Source organism: Aulostomus chinensis, chromosome 22 (genome assembly GCF_037954235.1).
Source record: "Aulostomus chinensis isolate RoL2024-O1b breed Wild chromosome 22, RoL_Achi_v1.0, whole genome shotgun sequence".
NCBI lineage: Eukaryota > Metazoa > Chordata > Actinopteri > Syngnathiformes > Aulostomidae > Aulostomus > Aulostomus chinensis.
Genome location: NC_141341.1, coordinates 10,783,526 through 10,810,895, shown reverse-complemented (window position 1 = coordinate 10,810,895; position 27,370 = coordinate 10,783,526). Strand labels below are relative to the sequence as shown.

General features: G+C 42.4%; 1 protein-coding gene across 2 annotated transcripts in view; it reads left to right on the top strand.

The window, feature by feature from the left end:
- The first annotated feature begins 692 nt into the window (after nt 1-692).
- Nucleotides 693-27,370, top strand: part of osbpl10a (oxysterol binding protein-like 10a) — a 60,260-nt gene continuing 33,582 nt past the window's right edge. Inside the window, exons 1-5 of one of the 2 annotated variants that reach the window (XM_086194096.1) lie at nt 694-1,269; nt 9,423-9,598; nt 15,753-15,832; nt 18,521-18,589; nt 23,143-23,340. In XM_086194096.1, coding sequence (XP_086050222.1) covers nt 1,004-1,269; nt 9,423-9,598; nt 15,753-15,832; nt 18,521-18,589; nt 23,143-23,340 — 789 coding nt within the window. In that variant the 5' untranslated portion in view covers nt 694-1,003. Of the gene's footprint in view, nt 1,270-9,422; nt 9,599-15,752; nt 15,833-18,520; nt 18,590-23,142; nt 23,341-27,370 lie in introns of both variants that reach the window. The other variant, XM_086194097.1, reaches the window with a different exon arrangement.

The window sequence follows — 27,370 nt, the reverse complement described above, 5'->3', positions numbered from 1 at the left end:
CTGTTGTCTGTGTACAAGGAAGAGCCGATATTGTACATTAAAACAGCTCGAAGTACTATTGTTCGTGCACTACGTTAGTAAAATAATGAAAAAATTCTAAAAAATATTCCAACTCTAAAGACTCTGCTTCACTATGATGTGTGTTTGTTGTGTCATAAGCAGATTTAGATTAGTTTAAGAACATATAAAAAGAGAAAAGGCGTACGTGTAAACTCACAAATAGCCTTCTGACTGTCAAAACATTGTCAATGATGTTGGATCTCATCAATAAAATAAGCACACTGAAACAATACAACCTATAAATCAAATATAACGTACATTTCAAGTACTTTTCAGGGAAAACAATTCATCCAATGTTGAGGTCTAGGTGTGTGTGTGAAGTGTGTACCTAAATTAGACCGAATTAGACATTTCAGCACTGCTAGCAGATCTAGACAAGCTACATTTAATAGTTATAAGATTAATTTTGCTCTTCTTCCAGAACCGAGTGGTCAGGGCCACTTGGGGCTCCAGAGATAAATCTGAGGGATGTTCAGGAAGCTGCTTCTAACCGTCACTTTGAAGTCGAGTCAGCTTTTACTTCGAAAATCATCATCACTCTGAGATTTTTTTTTTTTATTACTTCACATGAAGACGCGTGAGAAAGCTTTGCGGTGTAATATCCGGGGGGCGGGTCTAGAGTAGAGTGGGGGGCGTGTCTTCCTGGCAGGAAAACGCTGGAGGACAGCCACAGTGCCACACAGCACATCAGCAGCCGCGCGCACTGCAGTGAGGCGAGCGGCACGCGAACACCACCGAGGAAGATGACAACTTTCTCACGCACCGAGGGACGGCGCGGCGCGGTCGACTCATACCCACTGCCTCTGCTTTAGTTCAGGAGAGACGCGTCGCCTTGTTGGCCACTTATGTTCTGGTGAAACCCTCCCTGCTGCTGCTGCCGCCGCCGCCTCTGGTCCATCCCCTCATTCCCTCTCCTCCTCCTCTCCGCCGTCCCGTCGCCAGGATGGACAAGACGCTCTGCAGTCCGCATCCCGGCTGTAACAAACCCAACTCTTCCTCTGCGGACCGTGGGAGCTCATCGTCGAGGAAGCCTGCTCGGACAGGGTCGCAGAGCCCCGGCTCCGGTTCTTTAGGCGGCCCGGCCGGAGCAGGAGGCAGCCGGGGAGCTTTGCTGGGGAACAGCGTGAATTTGCAGCAGCAGGCGCGAAGACGACAGCTGGAAGGAGTGTTGAGCAAATACACCAACCTGCTCCAAGGCTGGCAGAACAGGTAAAGACCGATGACACGGCTCTCTGTCGGCTCGTAGGGCTCCTTGTTGTTACTTGCCCCGTCCACGTTGCACTTCAGCCCTCCGCGTCAGGGTGAGGAGGGGGAGGAGAGGTTGGGAAATCAGGAAATATTTAATGCCTGCATATTCAGCCACTAGAATGAGCAAATATCAGCACCTGTGTAGTTTAGTTACTTTCTTATATATATTTTTCAGTTGACACCTGATTGGCGCTCTGAGGTTTCATTTTTAAGGCTTTATCAAATGATATTATGACACTTTTTAAACAAAAGTTTGAAAAATGAATAGATTCTTGTTTCTTAAACGTGAATATTATTGATTTAATCCTCTGTGATGGTGAACTAAACATGTTAGAGCTGTGAAATGGTAGCTAGGACACAATAAACAATCCAGAGATTTCACTTAGGCCTTTGTAAAATTGTAATTTCTCACTGTATTCTGTCTCTTAACTGAAGCAGTTGATCAGATCATGACAACAGTGACTGACAGATCTGGTTTGTTTATTGAGGTTTTTTTCTTGTGTCTCTGTTCTTTGTTTAAAGTGTAAAAATCTTTCGAAGACCCTTGTGTCAAAAATCTGATTTTTGACAAAACTACCAAAAGGAGTCCCAGTGTCAAGAGAAAGTTCCAAGAATCATAAAGGGTTTATTAGTTGAGCTGCTGTGTTTGATCCTACAGGTGTGCCTGCAATAATCTGGAACATTGACTGACATTTATCCTAAAATGGTGTGTGAACTGGTGTGTGAGCTTAAAGATTCACCTGCCCCCTGTTCGTTTGCCTGCCACAGGTCGATGTGGCTGCTCATATTTCTTTACTGCCTCCTGTTATTGCTTTAATCTGATGTGACGCTTGTATCCTGGCTGTCTCCGTAATTCGACGTGTCCTGAAGCACTGCAGCCGCTCTCATAATGAAGTACAGAGCGGCTCAGCAGCTACTGTCGGGATCCCAGCAGCGCATTATTGTGTGACTGTGCTTCATGCAGCATTTATGGCTTTCACTCCTCCCTGCCCCTTTCTGATTTACTCAGCTCAGATGCTGCTGTACCGAGAGGAGACTGTGAGGGTTTAATGTAGAAATATTCCTCAAGCCCACACGTCTCAACTGAATATGAAACATCTGTTTGGAATTTAGAGGAAAAAGAGACTTTTCCTACAAATATCTGCACGCTGCCAAACTTCTGACTCATGAACCGTGCAGCCGGGCTTTAGTGTGAATTGGAATGTTTAGCTTCATGTGCGTATGAGTTGGAGTTGCTCTGCTGCTGCAGAGGAGAGATGGTGTGTATCAGCTGGGCTTTAAGCCAATATGTGTGTGAGCAAGAGGGAGATGGGGTGAATAAGAGGGGTGGGGAAGGGAGGTGAAAGTGGGGAGAGAGAGAGAGAGAGAGAGAGAGAGAGAGAGAGAGAGTGAGAAGGGTTGCTCCCTGTCGTCCCATTAAACTGACAGGCAGATGATGCACAGTCCTGCATCTTGTCATGTACTCCCAGGAATACCTGACTGCAAGAATACTCCCGGGGAGAAAAGAAATCACATATCAAACAGGCAAAAGTGAGGTGTTATTTATCAAAAGCAAAGTAAATTACATTTAGTGCTCACGTGGGATTTGTTGTCTGTCACCTCGGCACACACACACACACGCACACACACACAAACACACAAGGAACACCCATTTATGCAAAGACGTAGTGGTGCAGGGTGCAACTAGCCAGATTGCACTGTTTCAGGGGCTCAGTTGTGACCAGGAAAAGTAGCAAAAGGTCAGCTTGTTCTTTGTGGCGATGTTTCAATTTCAAAGTGCCTAAAGGTGAGGAGCTCGCTTTCAAGCAGAGAGTGCTGACCAGCGCCTGACTGAGGAAACGGTTAGCATGCACTGACTTAAAGATCCTGGAAGTGTTAGCAGGTCTTATTTGAATTAATAGTTAAGAATACATACAAGATGACAATCCTCCCCGCTTGAATACAAAGTGACGTCTCATACAGGAAGAGACATCATCGTTTGTTGCCACATACAGACTGTCCCACAAATGCAGGCCAATCAAGATGAAAAGACATTTTTAGGAGTTACGTGTTGTTATTGTGTCGTGTAATGATCTGAAATTCTTTCGTTTAAATAAAAAAGCCATATATTTATATGCACCTTTTTTTTTTTTTTTAAAAAAAAAGGCCTTTTCAGTGACATTAAATACTACCCTAAAATTCAAAAGCTAAAAATGAAAAGCATTAAAAAAAATCCCATTAGTTAAGATAAAGCTATATGGTAGAAGTGAGTCTCAAGACTATTCCTTAAATCCAAAAAAGCTCATGTACCTGCAGTAGATCTTCCCTTAATGAGGGTTTTAATGTTCTATTTTTATCGATTCTCTTTTGGACAGATTTATTGTAACGGCCATTTCAGAGGCTGTAGTTTGTGGTGCTGTTGAACTGTACCGAGGCGCGCTCCTAAATAATATACAGCCCATCACATTTATATGAATTGGGCTTGATGGAATATTTTGTCATGAATTCTGGTACAGACAGGGAGGAATGTCAGCCTGCTAGAAAAGGTTAGAACGTTTTAGCATTTAATTAACTTGTAATATCGGACTCTGCTAAAGCCACTGGGAGAGAGAAGAAGAGTCCCGGGTCATGTTCATTATTTATGCACAGTTTAAGTCTTTAAGTGCCCACAACACTTAAAAATACAGACTGGCTGTTGATGGAGGAGATGCTGTGCACAGAGGGAATACAGCGATGGAGTAATTACGCACGTCGGTCATGTTCCAATATTTTTCTCTTGGAGGAGACGTGTGCGCGTGTTTGTCGAGCTCTGTTGTGGCTAGGAGCCGACCTGAGTGTTGCTAAATCTGTTATTGTGTGGGTGGCCATGTGTCAGAGTGAAGCGCTGCTAACGTTGTGAAGGTGCTGGGCGTGTTTGTGTTGGAGCGAGTGTGATGATGGCTGATTGCTGCCTTTGGTGTACAGTAACTGTGCTTTCTCTCGCTCCTCAACGTCACCTTAAAGGAAGATTCTAGCATGATTCTCTTCGTCTGACCGTCATTCTATGCTTTTTACCCCTCTTGACACCGTTTTTGTGAAAGTTGGTCTGTAGATGTTGTGTAGTCCTGCAGACAGACAGAACACAAACACAGGAGAAAAGATAACCTCCTTGATGGAGTTAAATATGTCTGCCGAGTGTGAGGAGACAGATGGTCGGATGCCTGCAAGATTCCTCTGATTGAGTCTGTGTGACTGAGACAACTACATTTTACAACAGGATAGTAGTTACACTGTGTGCGTGTGTGTGTGTGTATGTGTGTGCATGCGCTATGGTTGTTTTATGCCTAGTGTAATAACCTCGGTTGTTAAAATGTTTTGTGTTGATGTGGGAGATCAGAGTTTTATGACGCTGGATGACTACTCCTGGTTGGTTTCCACGGTGATAATGGGGATTCGTTTCCATAGTAGAAAGCACAGATATTTTTTTTCCCCCAACTGTATATCTTTTGCATGCTGGAGGTTTAATATAAATCAGGACCGTCCTTGTTGTTGGCGCGTATCCTCCTGCTCTAGCTACTTTACCTGGTACGTGTCGTTCCACTCTATTTCTACACCAGCGTGGAGATCAAAGAGCTTTCTGAAGGGTCTCACGTTCTCTTTCCCAGATATCCTGAGACATTCGCTTGGATCCGTGCTGATTCCTCTTCGTGTTGATTCTAAATTTATGTCTTCCTGTGCTGTCAGCTTTGGGGGTTAATACATTGTAAGAGGATGAATCATTTCACTGCTGGGCTGCTTTGATCGAAGCTGCTAGTCAGAGTAATGCAGCTCTGGTGGGTGTCTCTTTGGCAAAGACGAGGGAGAAAACTTTAGTTGTTTGCTTTGCTTCTCATTGATCGAAAGAAAGCTATAATTTGATGTTTCACAACATTTTTTCTAGAATTTTTTTTTTTATAGATTTTCGAGTGTTGCCACTATTACTATTATGCATTTGGTTTGTGTGTAGCTGAAAATCAAAGTTAGCTTTAATATCATGATCAAAGCTCAGGCATTATGGATTTTTGTTGTTGAGATATTATCAAGAAGAAGAGTCTAATGGGCTTCTTGCACTGCCAAAGCTACTTAGAAACAGCGGACAACATTTAGCAATGTTTAGCTTGATGGTTGCTATACTCTTATCAGCTCTGTGAATAAACTTCCCAGTTTCCAGCTTAAATAATGAAGTTGTACTACAGTCTTTTCATATACACATGAGGACCAGCAGTGAGCATTTCAGCAACGATAGCATCTACACTACTTAACATCCAATTGTGGATTCAGACTATGGGAGATGGCGATGGGAGGAGAGAGCAAGAATATTAAACAAGTCTTCACCTTTAGTCATCGTCACTGCTACTGTGCAACTGTGACTGGTGTTTTAAACTGGATGTCACTCTGGAAACCAGTGGTAAGGTAGAGGTTTATGTTCATATCCTGAGGAGGCGAGACTGTTGTACACATACGCTAAGCTAACCAAGTTTTATTCAGGGAATGTTTTAACTCCCTTGAGTCTTTATCAGGACAAAAGTTTTATAATGAAAGAGCCACACCTATAATAGTCAGCGGCGGGCGGAATCAGGGATGTATTAACATGCCACAGTGTCCCAGTTTCTTTAGCAGAACATCAGTAAAGCATAACCGGGGTTCTTGAAAACCAGGACAAATGTTGATGCTGGCTTCTGAAGTCCGAGTATAAACGGGATAATTCAAAATGTTGTTCATAACCAGTACACTTCAGTCCTTGTAACCAGTTAATATTCTCCTGCTAATACATTCAGCATGTTTTATTATTGAGAAGTCATCACCCACACTACCTGGCAATGACCATGTGATTCACTCCTGATATCCGCCTGAAGGTGTTTTGATGGGCTGCAACCTCTGCTGACAGGCTATTTCCTGCAGCGTCAGTGTTAATGACATCAGGAAATGAGAGAATTTTTGACGATGCCAATAAATGCGTTCGACGAAGCATTTTACTTCGTTATTATCGTTACGGTTGTGATGTAATTCAATTATATCCGCTGAAAAGTATCAATATTTAAGAGTTCTTTCTTGTAGCAGATGCCTTGAGTCAGTGAGTGATTGCATCTCAGAGCCGTTTTGATACAAACTTTGTCAGGTAGATTTGAAGAAAACAAAAAAGGTATTTGTTATAAATGCTTTTACCTGGCAAAGGTTTTTGGACTTTTGTGTGCCAGTCTGCTGTTTGAATAAGTGAAAACCTGCACAACGAATCAGTTACGGGAAAGCTGAAGAAATATGAGAGATTGCAGGAGAGATTGTTTGAAGCATTGTAAAGCTCGTCTTTTAATTTCTGTGTCCGCAGACGCGAAGGTTCTGGTAGATTTCAACATCAGTTGGTGTAGTTGTTTTTGTACCTTAAGAGCTCAAACTGTCGTTGAATTTCGGCTTCCAGCAATTATAAAAAAACGAGCCAGTCCAGATAAAATGATTATTGCAGCACATTTTATTTCAAAATGTTGTCTTGTCTCATCCTGTTATAAATTGAGCACCTCTTTCCTGTATTGCTACTTGCACCATAAGGCAATTGAAACTTTATTTCCTAATGTATAATCTATGTATCCCATTTTGTAAACATTTAATAAAAAGTTCTCAGTTCAGTGATCAAGAATATAAATCCATCCACCCATCCATTGTCTTCCGCTTCTTCTTACATGAATGGTTGGGGGGGTGGAGCCTATCCCAGCATCAACGGGCGAGAGGCGGGGTTCACCCTGGACAGGTCACCAGTCCATCACAGGGCCAACACATAGAGACAGACAACCATTCACACTCACAGTCACACCTACGGTCAATTTAGAGTATCAATCAGCCTCGTCCCCTCTTGATGTCTTTGGACTGTGGGAGGAAGCTGGAGTACCAGAGAGAACCCACACAGGAACAGGGAGAACATGGAGACTCCACACAGAAAGATCCTGTGCTGGAGCCGGGGCTCGAACCCAGAACCTTCTTCCTGTGAGGCGACAGTGCTGACCACTGCACCACCATGCAGCCCAAGAATATAAATATGGGATCATTTATTATGTTAACGCGAAGTCGCCATTTGCTTCTCTTCCTCTGTCAGTAGTCAGGTTTCCGTCAACTTACTTGAAGTGCTGCATCAGAAAGAGCCGATGGAAACGGTGAAATTCAGAAGAGTCCAGGTTGTGTTCTGTCATGGCGAATCTCTTGTGTTGTTGACTATTTCTGCCGTCATCGTTTTCACGGATATATCCAAGCTTTGTCTTTGTCTCTGGACAGCATGCAGTACGTCCATCATTAGCTGCACTCGTACTATGAGAACAAGCCCAACCAAAGTTAATTCCTCAAGATTCCTTTTCCTTTTTTGCCGATAGACAAACCGATACAACCCCTGTGCTGGTAGGCAATGTAACTGACTGCTACTCTATCTGACCAAAAGGGTTGCGGTAAGGATTTGTTCTATAATCGTGCAGTTATATTTTGATCTTCTCCAGCTGTCACCTGACTTACAACTTCCCTGTGGGTTCAGCTCTACTGAAGTGTGGAGCTCAGACTCCAGAAATTATTATAACAGAGATCTGATGTCCGTTTGGGCGTGTAACACCAGCCTGCAACCCTGCTGCTGCCAGACATCCATTATCTTTTAACTGGCCCAGTTTGCTGTAGCCTCTTGCTTCCAAAGGTGAAAGGGGGAGTGTTTACTCAGAGTGTGAGCTCACAGGTCGCGTATTTCCAGCACTGTAATGACACGAGAGGCTGAACGTAAAGTCCGAGGTTTATTGTCCAGCACCATCAATCATGTCAAAGGCCTGCATTTTAGTTTGGCTGAAAAAGCAAGACTGCCTGAAGGGGTCAACGATAAAAGCCTCCACTGTGCTGACCCAACATGAGATTAGACTTTATGTATAGCACAGTGAAGGAGGGAGGGAAGGGGGGGCTGAATAACAACTGACATAGGCAGATCGTTCCTGGTCGGCTGTGGTTGACATAAATCTCAGGCTCTCGTGATAGAAGCAGGCAGGACTGTGGACCGGGATCAATTTCCAGATCGCAGTATTTGCTGCATCCTCTCAAGGGTCCTCTGAAGGGTTCATGAGGAAATGCCCTACGTGAGGGAGGCATTTGATTACCGTATATTTGAAGACTGTGGTCAGTCGTTACGTGATTATGTGACTCGATTAGTCAGACTTGATTTTTCTCTTTTATAGAATGAGTGAATTCTAGTGCATGGATTAATAAGAGCCCAAAAGGAGACGTGCTTGCTGAACAATTTCCGCAGAAGAAAGTAAGAGGATACTGAATTGAAGTTTTGTGCCCACGCTTACGCTTATTAGAAGAACACCTCTGATACGGTGAAGTGGACGGGTGAGACCTTGCAATATCTTCAATCATCATACTACTATGATGTGGGGATAGGAAGCAGCGCCAGCGCTCAGGGTAAAGCTGAACTGAAAGGATTTCTCTCACAGCCTAGTCAATACTCTTGCTTCTGTAATCGCGCATGGAAAGAGAATATTGATTCTTAAAGCGAGCAATCTCAGGGAAAAGAGGACAATGCATCGCCAGAAGACAGTGCAAAGACAACTGCTGTTCCCTCAGGCCACCGTACACAAACATGGAAAGGTCAGCCGAAGCCACCCAGTGTCACTCTGGCCTGTGTTGAACCACAGTGGCAGAACAAAGCATTAAATGGAGCAGACAGGCCAGTTTTTTTGAATGTCATAAAGATTCCTCAGTAGCTACAGGAAATGAAATGTATGCATCTGCGGTTATGAGTCAAGCTGGCTTTGAGTCTCCCAGCCAGTGATGAGCGAGGCGGAGATTCAATTTCAAAGATACTGAATGTGATTCATTAATCACAAAGCGGGGAAATGTGGGATTTAATTTTCACACATCTCAGTTGTGGGTTGGGCTCAAGCTGACCACGCTAATCGCTACCTTGGGTAATATGGAACTGAGCTGCCACCTTGTTGAAAGCAAGCCTGAATGTGCCATGAGCTGTGGTAATTAATAACCAGCGGACTTATCAGGAATCATGTGATGTGAGGGAACCAAGGGTAGCTAAGGGCTCCTGTGCCTGGTCTCCAACTGCGGCCTTTTGATGTCTTTCTCTCTTTTTCCTCCTTCTCGTACAGGTACTTCGTGTTAGACCCGGAGTTGGGGCTGCTGCTGTACTTTGTCAACGAGCAGGGAAAGAGCCAGAAGCCGCGTGGATCCCTGCCCTTGATTGGTGCCACAGTGACCCCGAGTGATGAAGCGCCGCACATGTTCATTGTAAACTCTGTCAATGGAGAGCTGTACAAACTCAGAGGTATGACTTCACGCCGGGCTCAGCAGTATTTTGGAGTCACCTGGAGTGCAGCGTACATACTGGGGTGCTACAGAATCCTTTTTTTGCCAGCTTTTTTTTTGTGTGAATGCTCTGGATGGTTTGTTACTGAATGCTGGTGTATTCAAATCTATTAATGAGATTTGGGGGAGCACCGCAGATGAGTGGAAACATGACAGCCTCCAAACTGTGACATCCGTCATGGTTATAAACTGCTTTAATTACTTTGACCTTTGATCTGGACCCACATCCAACCTGCACTCATGAAAAGAGACATTTGTATCTCATCTAAGTAACATCAGTAGCCGTCTCCTGTCTGTCCGAGCAAGTTACAATGAATCCACCGCACTGCGAAGAAAGCTGGTAAACCAGATCCAGATTTTCTCGACGGTGTGTGAATCCACTTAATTGAAATTAAAACCAGGGATGCACTGATGCAGCCACATACGGCAGTCGCCAATCTAGAGACTAACACAAGTAACAAAAAACATCAGTTTTGGGAAAATCGAAGAAAACTCCATCGATATTGGTACTGGCTTTTAGGAAAAATTATTATTTTAAACAAGGGTATCAATATTGGCCCAGAATTTCAGGATTGACGATCCCTCATTTGAAATTTTACTGAACCAATTAGTTGGTTGTAAAAAAAAAAACGTTTTGATTGATCATTGAGTTGATTCACCAAGCAAAAAACATACCCTTGTTCCAGTTCTTTTGTCTTGTTATCGAATATGTCTTGAATTTTAACTTCTGACGTTGCTTAAACAAACACAAAGACTCTGATATCTTGGGAAGGTTGAAATGTTACGCCTTTTTTAATTTCCCCTTCTTGGCCAATTACAAACCAAGTATTTATATGCTTTGTCAATAAGTGGAAGCATTGATACGTGAGGCAGCGTGATTTTGTGAGGACTGAGAATGAATTATGAGCAGACGTGCAATAATTGCAGTGTGTTTAGTTTTTCTGCATCTTTATGTCCTGAGGAATCCTGCCACACATATGTGTGGTCTGAACATTGAGTATAAACTGTACATGTTTAAGCAGAGCAAATCTACTCCCGCCAAGTGAAATATCTCTTTAAGACGCAGTACCAGACAAAGAGCCTGCCGTTCGTCAGTGTGCTGAAGGCCTTTGATTTCCGTGACCTGTAATCACTGAAGCAAGAGAGGCTCCTTTTTACTGTTGCTCCATTTGAGCCACTGGAATGCCCCCTCACACTCTCGAGGGGTGGATATCAGAATAACTTGGCCTATATTCCCTGAATAACTCAGTGATCCGTGTGTATTGAGCCAAGAGGAAACAATGATCCCACTGAGAAGAGGTTGGGGCTCTCAGGCGGAGGTATTTCCATTTCCAGTGCCTCAGTGTGACTCTGGAATGAGCAAGAAAGCAATGTTTTCGTGCAGCTGAGTCAAAAACACTCCTAATTTCAAGGTTTAGATAGTCTGAAAATCTAAAAACAGAGTAGAAACACTTAAAAACTTGAATTAACTCACTAAACAGGAACAAAGTAGCTCATGTGTGCGCCCTCGACACTCAGCGATTATGATTAGCCAGTGTGCTCATATCTGGTTACCATGGGAACCGCTGAAAGCCTACCTTGTGAGGGGGTAAATTCAAGGTTCAGTCAGGAGTCAGGTTTTGCAGTTTTTTTTTTTTTTCAACTCCGCTTGTAAGCTGTAAGCTGCCCTGTGTATCATTTCACTAGCGGCCGGGGTCCAAAGCTTTAAACGCTGTCTTCATTCTCCAGTGTGATACCTTTTTTCACAAAAGGGCTTTGTGAAGTTTCGTGCTAAATGCTATAAGAAGATAAAGGGGTTCAGATCCTGTAGCTAATGCAGAGACTCCCTTGCGGTATTTTCGATGCAACACCACCCGACCACCATGTTCTCCATGAATGTAAGAACCTGTAATTTTATCCATGAATGGAGTCACACGTGACTTTTACTGCCTGAGGGCGAGTCCGTCTCCCAGCCGAAGAGGCACAGGCAATTAACTAAAGCAGAGGAACGGAAAGGGAGTATTTCATTATCACATGTGGCGACAGTAGAGATGAGGAACAGCGGGGATTTAATCGTGTGCGAATGCTCAGATGGTAAATTGAAAACTATTTATCATATGATGTCTGATGAGACAGTCGGTTTATGAAAGGGTCAAGTGGTTTCCAGCAGGGTTTTCAAACTGGCTCATGTGGAGGCCTGAAAACACTCGGAACTGTGCAGAATAATTTCAAGCACAGTATATTCAAGAATCATGATTGGTTATTTGGTTACACACCACCACAACCTCTGCCATTCAAACAAAAACAGCAATACTTCACAATAAAGTAACATTAATAAAGGTAGTTGCTAATGATTAAAAAAAAAAATTGAATGACAACTTTCATACAGAAATTGCAGCTCAAAATGAGGGGACATTTAAAAGATGTTGAAAACTGAAAATAAAATAAAACCAGAACGCAAATCAAGAAATGGAAAATTAAACTACCTTAAAAATATTTTAAAAAAAAAAGAGTGAGATTCATCAAATAGATAAAATTACAACGTGCATTTAAAAAAGTGCAGCAGGGAGGAAATGCGAAGCTAAGTAAAGGTTAAAGGAAAGAAATAAGCCTCCTTTTGCAGATATTTAGCTGAGCTGGCTGGCCTCTCTGATATCTTCAGGTATTTTGTTCCACAGTTTGGGGGCATAACTGGCAAAAGCTGTGCCATTGTCCTTCAGGAGCTTTGCATGTTATACTAAATGTTCCAGGAAGCCAGTGAAGAGCAGCTAAAACTGGAATATGGTGTTCTCTCCTCTTGGTTCTGGTCAGATTTGATATAATAACCAAATTATCTGTAATAATATGTATATGTAATAATAAACATACATTGTAAAGTGGGGAGCATGTATCCCTTATGTAGCACTCTTACCTGAACACCCCCCACCTCCTCCTCCTCATCTATGTTTTCCATCAATCTTTGCTTGAACTACACAATTAATGTTCATAATATCTCCCAGCTCCTTAAATCAAATCGAACTGCTTCATTCATCCTCAGACTAACCATTATCACAACTGGTATTCAGCGTTCTAATTAAACTGGGTGTAATTAGACAATGGTGGCGTTGGTGCTGTGATTTATTAGCTCTCTGTCTCTCACTCTGTAGTATTTTGATTATTTTCAGCTGCCTCTTTGGGACGGATATTGACATTAAATAAAAAAGGACATACAGACCAGGACTGGTGTCTGTTGTTGCTCATTTTAATAAGCAGACTGACCCGTGTCTTTTTTGTTGTTGCTGTTAGTCTCCTCAGTTCCCAGGACAAATAGAGTGCCTTTATCAGCTCGCCACTTCCATGTGTGCAGCTCCCTTGACACAAACCAGCTGTTGAATTTTTCATCAGTATCCTGGTATTGTCTCCCTAAGCCGAGTGCGTATCGCTTAGTCACCGTACGAACAGGTGCATATTAGCATCGCCACACTCGCAGTTTCATTTGTACCCTTCTCAATACAGACAACTTATTATCATTTAATCACAGCGAGGCGCTTGCACACCACTGAGAGATGATTTCCAGGCTGGCTTGCTCTCCCAGTGAGTGGCTCTTTGTGATTGACTGATGACAAGTGGGAAGAGGTATTTGTGCAGAGAGACATCTTGTTACAGGTGTTTTTGTATGAATACTCCTCCACCCACAAAGGTGGGCAGACTCTCCCAGTGGGAGAACGAAGGGTGCACATGTCCAAAGATTTTTGTTTTCGACAAGCGTCATTTTCTCAACGTTACCTTTCCACAGAGAGAGGCGCCTTTGTAGGCGCACAAATGATTGACGAGTGCGAATTGAATTCTTTGGACATGAAAATAACTCAAATCGACTTGTCAAACAGCACTTAAAAGAAAAGAGGATACGGGTTCTTTGAAGACTTTATGGTTCTTCTTTAATGTGGGATACGACTCCCCAAACAATCTTTCAAAAAAAGTCAGTCCCCTTTAGAAGACTGTGCTGCATTTATTTGCACATTTAAATCTGAAAAATCAGGACAAAAATAGGATAACATCTTTTTTCCATTGTCATATGTAAAATCTAAGTTCTCATTTGGCCACCAGCCAACGTTTATGCTGATTTTGATGCGGTAAAAAGCCGAAACGGGGCCAATATAATCACCAGTGGATGAATCTAATGTACACCTCTTCATAGCAGCAGTATTCCCTCATGACGGTGGCATTTTAGTACAATAACGCATGCTGCCTCACTTCAAAAAAATGTCCTAGAATAGTTTGAGGAAAATGTTAGACATCAGAGTGCTCCTGTGGGATTCCTCTGTCATGTGTAGACATCAGTCTCTTCTTTTCACCTGACAGCCAGGAACTGAACGAGGGGGAGTTGGGAATATCATGCTGTTTCCCACCAGTTCCCCTTTCCCTCTGAGCTGGTGCCTTCACCGGACGGAGTGGGTAGTGGCTAGTGGGCATTGCAGTTGTCCGCTGCACAACCTTGGATTTAGGCATGTTGTTTCAGTGTAGTGGTTCACTGTAAAACTTTGCATCATTGAAAAGATTTGCAGTTGTTTGCTTCTGGTTGAAAATGAAACTAGGAACTCGTCCATGCAGTGTAAATGAAATGAAGGGAGTCTTTTTATCTCTGTGCTGTTTGCACTCCAGCTATCATTGACTTGTGGGATAAATCCAATGTTACTGGACCCATCGGGGACATTGTTCTTGCCTAATTAGTCAGTGAAATGGGATCAGAAGGTATCGGTTCCAGTGTGACCGGATGAGGGTCAACACAGTCAGCGTCTTTCAGCCAGAGAGTTGCAGCTTGTTGTGTTAGTCAGCAAATGTGTGTTTCTTTTGGCTCTCTGTTGGCTTCATTGTCTCCAAGCCAAAGGGGAAACCATAAGCTGCTTCCTGTGCTTCTCACAAATTGACCAAATGACTTATTCCGTTGCTTGAATACCAAATGTTTAATTTATCGGTGAATGTAAAATGAAGAGGCTCAGATGTGATAGCAGCCCTCGGGACATAATTCAGAAGGTAATAGGAAGAAAATGCCTTGAAAGGCAGTCGGCCTGTTGTATAATCATGAGTTAGCAGCCAGCAGGTCAGTCATAAGTAACCTGCTTAAGGTGGGTAAAAGGTTTTATTTTGACCCAAACCCATATTTTGCATCTAAATGTAAAGTTTGACTTTGTAATCATTTTGCAAAATAGTTGCATTTTCCTTCAGTGTCTTTTGTACTGTATTTTTTGAATTCATGGGAAAATTTGTGAGCATCGTTTTTGTGGCTCATGGGTCAATCTGAGGCATGTTTGGAAAATTAAACCCCCGAAAAGCTTTTTCAACAGGAGCTTGGACCGTTGACAAGTGGATAACCAGTATGGGTGTTCTAGTGGCAGATATTTTAGAGAGCGGAGGCTGATTTCGGATACAGCACAAATATCATGTTGTTACTGTTATTGATTTGTTGGACGTGTTAAAATGCAATTCAGTAATAATAAATGTTTCCACTCCATCAGATTTGGAGTCCAAACACTATTGGTCTCATTACTTATCTAGAATTGGGTGTATTTTGTATAATAAAGCTTATTTCCTGACGTTGTGGGTCTCCCGAAATTCTCTGCATTGCCAAGAAAATAGAGAATACCTCATTTAGGTGCTATTTTTAGCTTAGAAGTAGTACAAGTTTTTTAATAAACAGAGAATGAAAATGACTGGAATCAGTTGGTGGCTAAATACTCTGTTGTTATTATCATGGTGAACACACCAGATAGCTAAAACAATCAATAACAACAACAACAATAATTTAGCATTTGCTGTCTCATTGCGGAAATTCTGTGAAAATGATTTCGGCAATAATATGACACTTGGTAGAAATATCTCACCAAAATTGTTTAAAAAGTGTGATTATTGGCGTCTTGTTCCTCCAGCTAGTGCAGAACACTTTGGAAAAACTTAATTAAATTTGAAAGTTAATCTGTGCAAATGGACACAGCTGTATGATAGGAATGAAACCCGTCAGTGCCAGACTTTATAGCAGATACTAATAACTGCATATTGACCCTTATATGAACTTTAGTGAGGATTCCTTGGTGATTTTTGTGTAATACAGGGAGACAAGCTTTTAATTGATTTATTTTTTCCGTCTGTCATTACAGCCTCTGATGCCAAGGAGCAGCAGTTTTGGATCAGTCAGCTCCAAGCGTGTGCCAGACGTCATTCCGACAGCAGTGCCAAGGTGAAACAACGCCACGCATGCAGAAACACAGGCATAGACATGATGCCCGAGCTTTTGTCACGTCTACCACACAGCAGTGAAAATCCTCATTCTGTCTTTCTTTTTGTTGCGCTGCAAAAGGGAATTAAATGGTGACATTTTCTTCAGTGCCATTTTTAATGTTAAATGTCATCATCTCTCGTGGGTCCTGATTAGTATTTCTTTGGGATCTCAAGAGAAATATATTTTTTTCCCCTTGATCTGGCTTTCCTCCTGCACCAATCTAATTTTGGCATTCTTTCTCAATGAAATCTTGCAGAAGCCATTTTTTGTTGATGCAGTCTGCCTCCTCAGCACTTCACCGCTTCATAAGTTCAAACTCAACTAAGTTCCAGTGTAAGCATTTTCAAAAAGGAGAGCTGGGTTTGAGTAAAAGAAACCAGGATGAACCTTTTGTATTCAAAGAGTTAAAGGGGTATTGTGTAATTTTAAGTGAAAGCCCAACTTCCCACAACTCTAAAATTCCTCATCAGTATCAGCAATCACTTTAGTATCAAACTCAAATGCATTTTATTTGCCTCCTTAGCAAAGTTATTTTGTTCGGCTAAACATGCTTAAAACGCTTTCAGAAAACAGGAGGATGAGGAGCTTAAATCCACACAGATTGATTTTTCTGCTGTTTTTTTTTCCTTTTCCTCAGTAATTTAATAGCAATATGCAGTCCAAAGTAATGTCGTAATAACTGCTTGATGATTATGTAATTTGCACCATGCATGAATTCATGTTTCAGGGCTCCTTTAGATGCAACATGGTTGGTCGCTGTGTAGATTTCATACAGCCAAAATAAAAGCAACAACATAAAAAAAACCACACACCCAACATCATAGCAGTGAAAGCAAAAGGAAAATCTCATCAATGGAAGGTAAAGAGTTAAAACAGATGTTCCTCAAATGTTTTTATACATGGCTGGTCCAACAACTATTGCGTAATGAAGCTGCAGAAACTGTGTCCTCTAAAATCCGCTGTTTTCTCTATGAAGTTTTCCAATAGCCCTCTGTCCCCTAGTATTCTGCAAGAAACCTTAATACTTTGAAAACAGCTGCAAAAAAAGCATTAGTACAGTCAAAAAAACATAATGAATTTCAAGATTCAGTGGATTACTGGTTGCTAGAGCTGTGCAGTTATGTATTTTTAGACATACCCCCCCCCCACACACACACACCCCAAATGCCTACAAGCCCTATTCTCTAGTCACAAATATGGTTGTTTGTTATAGACCCCAACAAATTCAACATCATAGTTTTTGTATATTCTTTTGAATGAACATGAGATGCCAAAAATAACTTGACTGAAGCTATGAGTCATATTGCAGTATCTGTCAAAAATAATAGCAATATGACTTTTGGTTTTTTTGCACACCCTGCTGGGAATTTTGTAACAATCGTGTATAAACAAAACCAGCAGCACATCTAAAATGTTCAAAGGTTGGGTTTTTTTTTTAGCAGCACAGTCTTTAAAGCTAAAATGTGCTGTGTCAACTCTTTTTGGAGGGATTTATGTATCATGACTACTTCTTTCAGTTTCTTGCTTCTCTAATTAATGTGAAACAAGGTGAGCAAAAAGTGTTGAAGACTCCTGTGGAGGGTCATTCAGATGAAGACCCTGCAGAGTCTCTGACTTTGTGAAGTTCCACTCTGAACATAAATGCTACAGGCAGAAAATAACACATTTAAATCCCCGCAAAATTAATAAACGAGGTACAAAATTTGCAAAAAAAATAGAGTAGAATGGATGACTGACATCCTTTCTGAGCCTGATGTGCTGCCACTGTGCGGGAAAGTGCTTCCATAGTGTCAAACTCAAGAATATTTTTAGTTTTCCCTCTGACAGAGAGCTTAGCGATTTAGGGAGATGGTACAAGAATTTCCCTGGTTACTCTTTTTGACGGTATAGTAACTTTATCCACAACCACTCTTTTTATGGGTTTTATGGATTAATATTTGGGGATGTGCATTTTTGTGGTTGAGGCTTGAAGGATTAGTCACTGTGTGGGTCTGTGCTGCTTGTATCTCTGTGGGGTATCCCCCCTTTTGGCTGATCCAGTAGAGAAGGAGGTTTGTTATAGAGCTCCTTCTGGAGCTCCGCTGCAGGTCGTGACAGAGTGGAAACCAACGGTGCATGAAGGAGAGAAATAATCCAAAAGTTATTATAACTTGGCAAACTTTTGGTGTTAAAATTGAGTTTGTGGAGGGGAGTCTTTGCTGCAGCTTTGAATGAACAAGCTGAAGTTGTTGGGATGCTGTGAATATGTTTTGAGGTGATGTTCGTACTTCAGATGTTAATTTGACAGCCATCTTTTTGTTTTCTGGTGCTATAATTGTATATTCACTAGAGCCTGGCTGATAGCAGTCAGCTCATGTTGGCCTTCACAGGTAAATTATGAGATTAGAATCATAAGAATCTAAGATTTAATCAACGTTTATTCAGACCACCCCTACAATGTTGTGTGTAAGTGGATTAAAACTATTAGAAATCTGATGTCCTTGAAATATCAGAAATTTGTGCAAGAGGTGATTTTTTTTAAGATTATTTTACTTCTGTTATTACTCTTTTATTGTTTTAAAGCTGTTGTGGTTGGTTTTGTTGTGATTACATTTCCTCTTTTATTTGAGGATTTTGCATTCATTTGTGACTACCTGTGGTCTTTAGATGAGGAAGTTCAAGGGCTCTGATGAACACCTGAGCATAGAAGACGGAGGAGGAAGCCAAGAGGGGCTGGTGAGTCACCACACGTACAAACACACACTCTTGTGATTACTGAAGAGCCTCCTTACTTCATTTCACCTTCAATCAGAATCAGACACGCGGAGCAGACATCCACTCAGTATGTCGCAGTAGTGGTCTTCTTCTTCTCTGCTCTTGCGCCTCGCCACGAAAAAAACCCCACTCCTTTTGTGTATCTTTTCAAACACTTGGATACTAAAAGCTCATTATGCGGCCTCATCGCTGGCTCGCTTATTTAACATGTTGCTCTTCTCTTCAAACTGCAGTGCAGCTGGAGAAATTAGTTCTCTCAACTGTGATGAGGAGAGCATTCAAAAGATGAGACACAATTAACTACACGAAACAGAGCAGATGCACGACCACGGCCTGTTTCTCTGTTTCCCTCGCTGGGTGCAGCTGATTGGGTTTTCTGTTTTGTGACTTGGGTTGTGGGGGGTCACTGCACTCCACTACAGAAACTCGTACTATTGGACCCCTGCTGGACTCGAATCCTTCCCTCAAACCGTTGTCGTCTGGGCTACATATTTGATTCCTCACTGCTCTGTCAGAAAAGGTGTTGTAGAATTAATTTATGACAAAACCAAAGGGCCAAGGGGCATTTTCCTTGTTAGAAAAGGAATAAACGAGCATGACGTATTTCGTTCAGTTGATCTATACAGCAGATGTAGATACAATTTGGGATTTAAACTTTTAGGCTTGGGTAGAATGGCAGTAATTTGTGGAAATATTGTGAAAAGAAACGTGTGAAATAATTGTAGAATTGGTAGTCTGAAGCTTTTTTAAGACGTCAACATCTGTTTAATAGCCTTGCACACTGGACATCTTTTGAAAAACAGCCTCAGACCCTTTAGTTCAGACTTATCTTTGTGCACATTTCTACTCTATTCATTGTCTGCCTCTGTTGTTACTGCTTTATGTCTATTTTTTGTTTTGCTTTGGGCTGTGCAAAGCACATCCTGACATTTGTTCTTGAGAGGCGCAATATTGATGCTGAATTACCTTTTACACGGATGGAAACCTGGTCATTGAGTCTGCATGGACAATACAGGGCCCTTATACTGAAGCAGCTAAATAGAGCTCAGGTTCATGTTTTCATGTGTATCCATTCATTGATAGTTCCACCAAAGAGCGGCGTCGATGCATCTGTGTAGCTATTCAAAAAGTTGTGGATGGGTTTCGATTGAATTTGGTTGGGTGATAGAACTCAGGTTGAGAACAATCGATTAGATAGAGAAGAGACGAGATTGAGAACGGCGTGTTAAACCAGAGAGCAGCAGGACAGGGAGTAAGAGAGAGTGTGTGTGAGCGCGCGCGTGCGTGTGCGTGTGTGTGCGCACATGCTATTCTGTGCTGTGCTGTGCAGTGTACAGCTCTTGATATGAAGGTTGAGGCGTGGACTGTTTTTGAATGTTGTTGACTTTCTGCTTGAATAAACTGAGCAGATTTCCTTCCCGCTAGCATGTGTAGGGGTTCAAACTCATGTTGTTGCAGGAGGATTGGCCCCAGACTACAACTAAGTTTGAAAATTAAAAAAAAAAGAAAAAAAAAAAGAATACTATAGTAGAGGGTCTCTGTCTCTTCAGGGCTTGTCTGATAAAAATGCAACATTTGGTCCTGATACAGATCAAATGAGACTCCTGACACTGGCAAAATGTTCTTAGTTAGTAATCTAAGGCTGGAAGCACTGATGCACCGGTATCTAAAAGCTATCTAAACCCAGTGTTGTTACTGCCTAGCTAATGGCTTGTAATTAGTTTTGTTCCCTGCAGTGTTAAAAAATGACAGGTCAGCAGCTGACCGTTGTACCGTCTACCCACGGTGCCTCGCAGGGCCAAGTCCGCCCACAGTCATGTGACAGGAGAGCACGTGGGAGAGAGTAGGAGGGATTGTGAGGTATTTTTGCCCCGAGTCAAGTCTGTCAGGGAGTGTGCAGATTTGTTTAGTCCAAATTTGATGGTAACGCGTGAAAATATCAGCATTGGGTATGTTGTATCTGCTCTGCCTCACTTTATGAAAGCAGCCAACTTCAGGAAAAACTATCATCCCGACGCTTTAACATGAACAAGTATAAATACACTTGTGCAATGATCATTATAGAGATGATTTGATTCAATTCAAACTCTATATTTAACCTTACACCTGTACTTGATACTTTTCCCTCCATCATTGCTCCTCCTTTCCATTCTACTTACCTTGGTGAGATGCTGTCTTTCCGAAATAATTGGGGCTCTGTGTCAGTCACAGAGGATCTGTTTGCATTCCCAAATGCTTTTCTTGTTCGTCTGGAGCCTTATCTTTGCAGAATACAACCGTGTTCTCTCCTGTAAGATGATTGTTCTCTGGTAAAATGATCACTGTAGGACCGACCTCGTCTAACTACCTCCATTTAGTGTTAAACGCATGCACTCGCCTGGGAGGGGACTTTAAAATGAGCTTTTATGTCCATATTTTTGCACTTGAATTTTATCGTCATGATACGCAACCATCCTCTGTCCAGTGATCAAAGCAAAGAGTTTCTAAAAGCTTGTTTGTCACTTAAGTTTGATTTCCCGGGTTATCGTAGAGCGAGCACCACCCCAAAACAATGGCGGTTGTTTCCCTGTCAGCCAGCGGCGCTCTTGTTTATTTGATCTATTTTATTCTCACTGCTGCAGTGACCAGACCTCTGTTTTCTTCAGAGGAATAAATGGTGCCCTGTTTCCCCTGCTCTGCTGTAAAATAATGGGGAGCAAAGACAGCGGAGAGAGATACCGGCCTGACATCGCTGCCTGTGTGTACAGAGGTCGGTGAACTGAAGAGACAACAGTCACAGAGGGGAAGCGAAGGAGGCATCAAGATGAAGAATAGGATGCGACTTTAGCTGTGGCGCAGAGAGCTGCAACAAAACAATACAACAAAAGGATGACTTTGCCTTTTGAAACAGCTCCACTTCCCTTCTTAGAGGTGGCACTTACTGAATTCAGCTGCTCGTGTCAGAGTTAACTTTTTTCCTCTTGAAATTAGTCTCTCCAAACATGCAGATTTGATTCCTACTAAATTGCTCTTAATTACAGATGCTTGTGCCAGTTTTAGTTGTAGTTTTGTCCCAGTGTCCCCCTTAACACATGACGCAGTATTCAAAAAGAGACCACATGGATGAAACCACATTCTGTCTCCTGCAGGACCACAGAATGACAAGTTGCGTGAGAGGAAAGCAGGTTTGTGTCAAAACGTAGGAGGGGATGCACGAAGAGAGACTGATCATGTATTCTGTTGTATGTAAGAAACCCAGGGGACAAGTGTCTGCTTTCTGAAATTTCTGAGCCTCCTAAACACAACGTGCATGCTGTTTATAAGATGAGTGAAGAGAAGAAACTCCCAGAATGGAAGCATTATTCAGAGCATGCTTTCTTTCATTTTTACCACATTGTACGTAAATGTTACTTTCGTTTTCCCTTTTTATCTACTCGTGAACTAGCTCTTGGCTTTGGAAGACACTTTTCTGTCCAAATTCTGTCTGGAAACTGAACAGAATTTTCGCTTTTTTTTGGTCTGGATCCCTCTTGGTTTGGTGTGGACTGACAGGTTGGATCCGTGGGTATCCTCGCCTTGCAGGTGTTTACACTGCTGTTTGTTAAAGCTTCACAAAACCTAGTCATTCGTTATTCATTTTGAGTGGTGTAGAGGTACTACCCCAAATTATCTCTGTTTTTTCTCGTCAGGGCAATGAATCCATTCAGCCGTGCCTGTGAATGAACGGTTGCGGTTGTCACAAATTACAGTAGAGCGGCGATCCTGTGCTAACTTTTAACACGATGAGTCGCAGGTGTAGTAAATTCATTTTAACGCCTGAAGCAGTTCATTGCGTCACCGCCACATAAGCATTTTTGTAAGCGGCTACATTGCCTCCGTTTGTTCCGCCTCCCTCATTGTCCCTGAGAAAAAATAGACCTGCCTTGAAAAGAAATAGAGATGCATCTTATGTGCGTGGATCAATCCGCCTCTATGGATACATTTTAAAATGTTTGTCTCTCAAATGTCACTGATCAGTACTTCCTGTGGCTGGCGGAAGCAGGATTTCTCTGCTCGGAGCTGCCAGCAGAACAACCGGTCGCCTTCCTTCTTGTCTCTTGTTCTTCTGACCCGTCGGTCCTTGACCGCTGTGCACGGTGAAGCTCCAGCTGGCCTCCGCTTTCCCCTCCTTAGTTTTCGTCATTCCTTCCTTGTAACCTAGAGCCTGCTTCCAGCTGCAACCTCAGGCCCTAGCAACACACACATACATTTAACATAGCAGCACACACATTGTTTTAAATGAGTTGTAGTATTTCTTTGGGGAAGATCTGGCTCTTCAGTGTGTGTGTTTTAAAGCAAAAGCATAATGGTCTCCCTTATTACTATCAATAAAATAACAGTAATAAAAAATGGCAGTGACAACCAATCTAGTAGGTGATGAAACCATAAATGTCGACATCATTGTTATGGTACATGAAAGGCCCGTTACTCTCTCTCTCTCTCCCTCTCCCTCTCTCTCTCTCTTTCTCTCGCTCTCTGTCTGTCACCTCCTCCAGGGCTCCTCTACCTCTGGTCGGAACCGCAGCTTCTCCCTCCTTCCCCACCTCACTCCGTCTTCATCCCCGGGGTCTCAGAGGCACCTGAGCCACACGGCCTCACCTGGCAACATCGTCACCATAACCCACCACAAATCTCCGGCTGCAGCGCGACGGTCCAAGACTCAGTATCCAGGACGGCTGCTGGAGGTCAAAGAGGTGAGTGACGAAGGCATCGTTTACAGGCACAAAGCTGAATTGTGGTCGTATTATACAAAATAATTTCAGACAACTTGGAGCACGCAAACATCTCTTCATCGAAGTCATGCAGGTCGAGGAACAAGAAGTCAAATGATGACACATGTCGCAAAGAATTAATAAGTGACATTATCTAAAGAAAACTGAAAAATTGAACATGAACCTAGCGATGAGGTGGGTGGACAGGATGTGTCAAAGCTGACCTAAGTTCACTTCCAGCAGGGTATGTGAACCATGTGACTGACTGACATTTGGGGAAATGATTTGACTGAGACAGCTAACTGATTAACATCTGTATAGTCATTGTAATGCGTGTGTTTCTGGTGTTTTCTTTTTTTTTTCACAGAAATTGAATGCACTCACAGTTTCTTCACCTCCCTTTTGAACACACTTTTGTAACATTAAAAAAAAAAAATGGGTTTGTCAATTTCAAGAATGGCAGCCTATCAAGTCAGGTTCCCCCTTAAACAGTCAGCAAATCTCATGCCTCTCTGTGACGCTGGACTTTTTCAACTGTTTTCGCGTGTGACGTTTATGTTCAGATCCTCTTTTCTTTTGTGAGTAGAGTCGTCCGGGCCGAGGTCAGGCTCACTCCTGAGAACTGTGTGTAGGCAACTGCTCTTGTTTCAGTTATCTTGAAAGTTTCAAGTCCAGTCCAACAACGCAACACTTAAGGGTGACCAAAGTGGCAAAAAGTCCTCAATAAATATCCACATCAACTGTGGTGTCATTACAGACCCGGAAGTGAAAGGCAATTAAACTTGGTTCCTGCTGCCGACAAAAGCCAGATGTTAGTGGGGGGGGGGTGGAAAAGGGACACAGACTTTCTGTTTTGATTGGACTGATGCTGGATATTTTTGAGTGGGTTTGTGCAAGGGAAAAAAAAAAAAAAAAGGCCATAGATTTTATTTGCCCTGTTTGTCTTTTCTCATATTCCTGGACTGAACTCTAAAAGCCTTTTCTCACCGGTGCAGTGAGTTCACAGATATCGCAGACTTCCTGGCAGGCTTGACACCGACTGCAGTGTCAGTCTTTTCCTGAAAGTTCAGCTTTGCTGGCGTTTGTACTGTATATATCAATGCTGATTAACATGGCTGGTGACAGAGTGAGGAGTTTGCTGGAGCCACTGAAGTGTAGTCAGTGTGGGGAGAGCTTGTGCAGTAATCAACATATGAGATGTGTTTTTGGCAGGAGGATAAATTCTGAAGAATGAAGGAAATGTGACAGCAAGCTCATCCATATGGAACATTTCATGTATCTTAAAGTGTGGCTCAGCTCATTTCTGGATGTATGGAGCAAATCTTGTACAATTTAATGGGTTTCCTATTTCCAAAAGTGTTTGAATTTCTTGACCTTAAAATTTCTTGTTCCTAAACCCTTCTGAGTTAATTAAAATGCCTCCACTTGAAATCAGCTTTTGACTTAGTTTGAAGTTCAAATGCTCATTAACTCTCGCCGCCTCGGTCACCTGACCTGTCAGTTCTGGTTACCACTTTACTCTCATCTGCTACATCTCCATACACTCAACACAGGCACTCCCTCTTCTCTGCTTATCTTTCAAGAAGAGTGTGTTTCCTCTGTCTCCTTGTAATGGCCTGTCTGCACTTGTTTATCGTGATTAATCACAAAAGATTAGGCTTGAAGTTGGGCTCCAGAAGCAAAAGTGATAAATTCATGATGAAGTCATGATTGTATGTGTGGCCTGCAAACCACAGAACCTTCCTCCCCCCTGTGCAGAAATGAAATGTGCCTCTCGGAACATTGCCAGACAGCTATGCATCTGGTGCCTGAATTAATGGAGATAAGATGACTTAGCAGTTAGGAAGAGGGAAGCGACACGAGGTTCTCTAAATGTAAAATACTTGTGTTCATGTTGGCACAGAAAAATACAAGCTGACAGGAACGACACCAAGTCTGCCATCGTGGAAAATGTTGTTTAATTTCCACATTTTACTTTTTGATTTATTTCCACTTTGGTCATAGATTTTGTGCAGAAATTGTGCAGCTGTTTAAGCCTCAGTGGCCTGAGTGAGAGAGGACACGACATGCAACTGAAGTACCTGGTCTTGCTGTGGAGATGCTGCAGATATAGAATATGAACACACTGTCATCAAAAAAAAAAGAAAAAAAAATAGTATATAATCTTGCTATCTACTGTATCTGTGCCATCTAGCTCCTCATCAGTCTCTCGTTATCCATCTGTCTTACCATCTTTCTATCTATCTGTTTAATGTATTCATTATTTCAAGGCTTATTGATTTAAATACTATGATTCTATAATCTTTAGCTGCTCTCATTGTGACGCAGTGAACTCTGCGTTGAGCTCAGCTGACGGTACCTTTAGCTGTCAAACCCAGGTTTGTTTGGTGTTTGCCTGAAACTGGGACACCGCAGTTTTTGTATGAGTCTGCAAAATAGTGTTCTTAAAAAAAAAAAAAACAGCGGACAAAAAAAAGAATAAAAGCTCGATAACTTGTCATGGATTGGATTTGAGCACATGATACCACTGTGACGTCCTATTTTCCTAAGGGGAGCGGACTGGCACATCTTTCGCTAAACAGTGAGTAAAAACTTTGTATTCCTACAGTTCATCTGGTTCTGCTTGTCATTGTGATGTCAATTGAAACCGCATCAATATTTCAGGCAGAGCTCTTTCTTTCGTTCTTTTTTTAAAAAGAATTGTTCAATTCCCCTGTTCAGATGTGCCACACTGCGTGCCTGCCTCATCGCACTAAGAACATCTCATCTAAATGATTCACTGATGGAAAGAGAGCAACCAGCCATCAGCGTCCGCGGAGGATCATTTCTCACCTCTCAGGAGCAGAGTCTGTCTCCTCGAGTGAACCTGGGACACTCCGAGTAAATACTGAGCAGATGGTGTGATCATTAAGCAAAACAAACACTCCTTTGGCGCTTGTGTTTGCGCCGCAGTCAGAGAAAACAAGGCCCTCTGTGACTGTGATTCATTCTCTGTTTGCTTTCTCATTCTTCTGGTCCAAAAGAATTGGGTTGCTGCTTCCTGTGACCTGATTCATACAGTATCATTTAGCTCCTCTCCTCATCTTTCCACTCATGCTTCCTTGCTCAGCGTCAGGCCTCCTTCCCTCCTTTCCCTGTGTCATTTATTCTCTTTCTTTCATTCATAACAGACCCATAAACTAGTGGGTTTGGCACGAGGCTGAGTGATGCAGTAAAAGAGTCTGTTTGTTGTGTGAGTTACACACGATGCTGCTGCTGGCTGATTGTTGGAGGAGTGATGGTCAAACAATAGTATCAAGGATGTTTGTGGTGGACATTTGTTTTCCGGCTGCTATCACTGATAATATGACAAACGCGCCTCTGTTACTTCCTGGAAGAAATACCCCTCTCTGTCCGCCTCAGATGTATACAACATTGGTTTTTTCCCCCTCAAACTCTCATGAAAGGGAAAGAGTTCATTCACAACAGCGTGCAGCAAAGCATCCTTCAGTCCTGATGCAGAGATTTGCTCGTTGTGTGATTATCTGGAAAAATACTCAACACAAGCTTCAGTCACCTCTTGTAGTAGAGATATATCTAACACAGTTGGTTCAGCTGAGGTGAGAAGTAGGCGTTGTAGCAACAGCATTCTGATTAGTGTTTGATTTGTACTGTCTTGTTAGATCGTTTGGAGTTGCATCGCTGGGACGGACCACAATGCACCACACCTTCTCCACAGAGAATGAAAGATTTTACAGACGGACAAGAGAGTTAAATTTGTTTCAGTGGCGATGTTAAACATAAAATGTTCAAATTAAGGTAATAAAAGCTAATGATAAAACCAGAGCGCAAGGTTCGATTTAAGAATGCTAATCAGGTGGATGTAGCTGTTTTCTACTGCAGCTGACGGTGAGGTGTGGCAGGTTCGCTCCGTCACATTCTCTTACACAAAACCAGACATTCATATTGACCTGATGTGACAGAGAAACACGCGCATCGTTCAGGTTGGCCGAGCACTTCCACAGAGTACAGC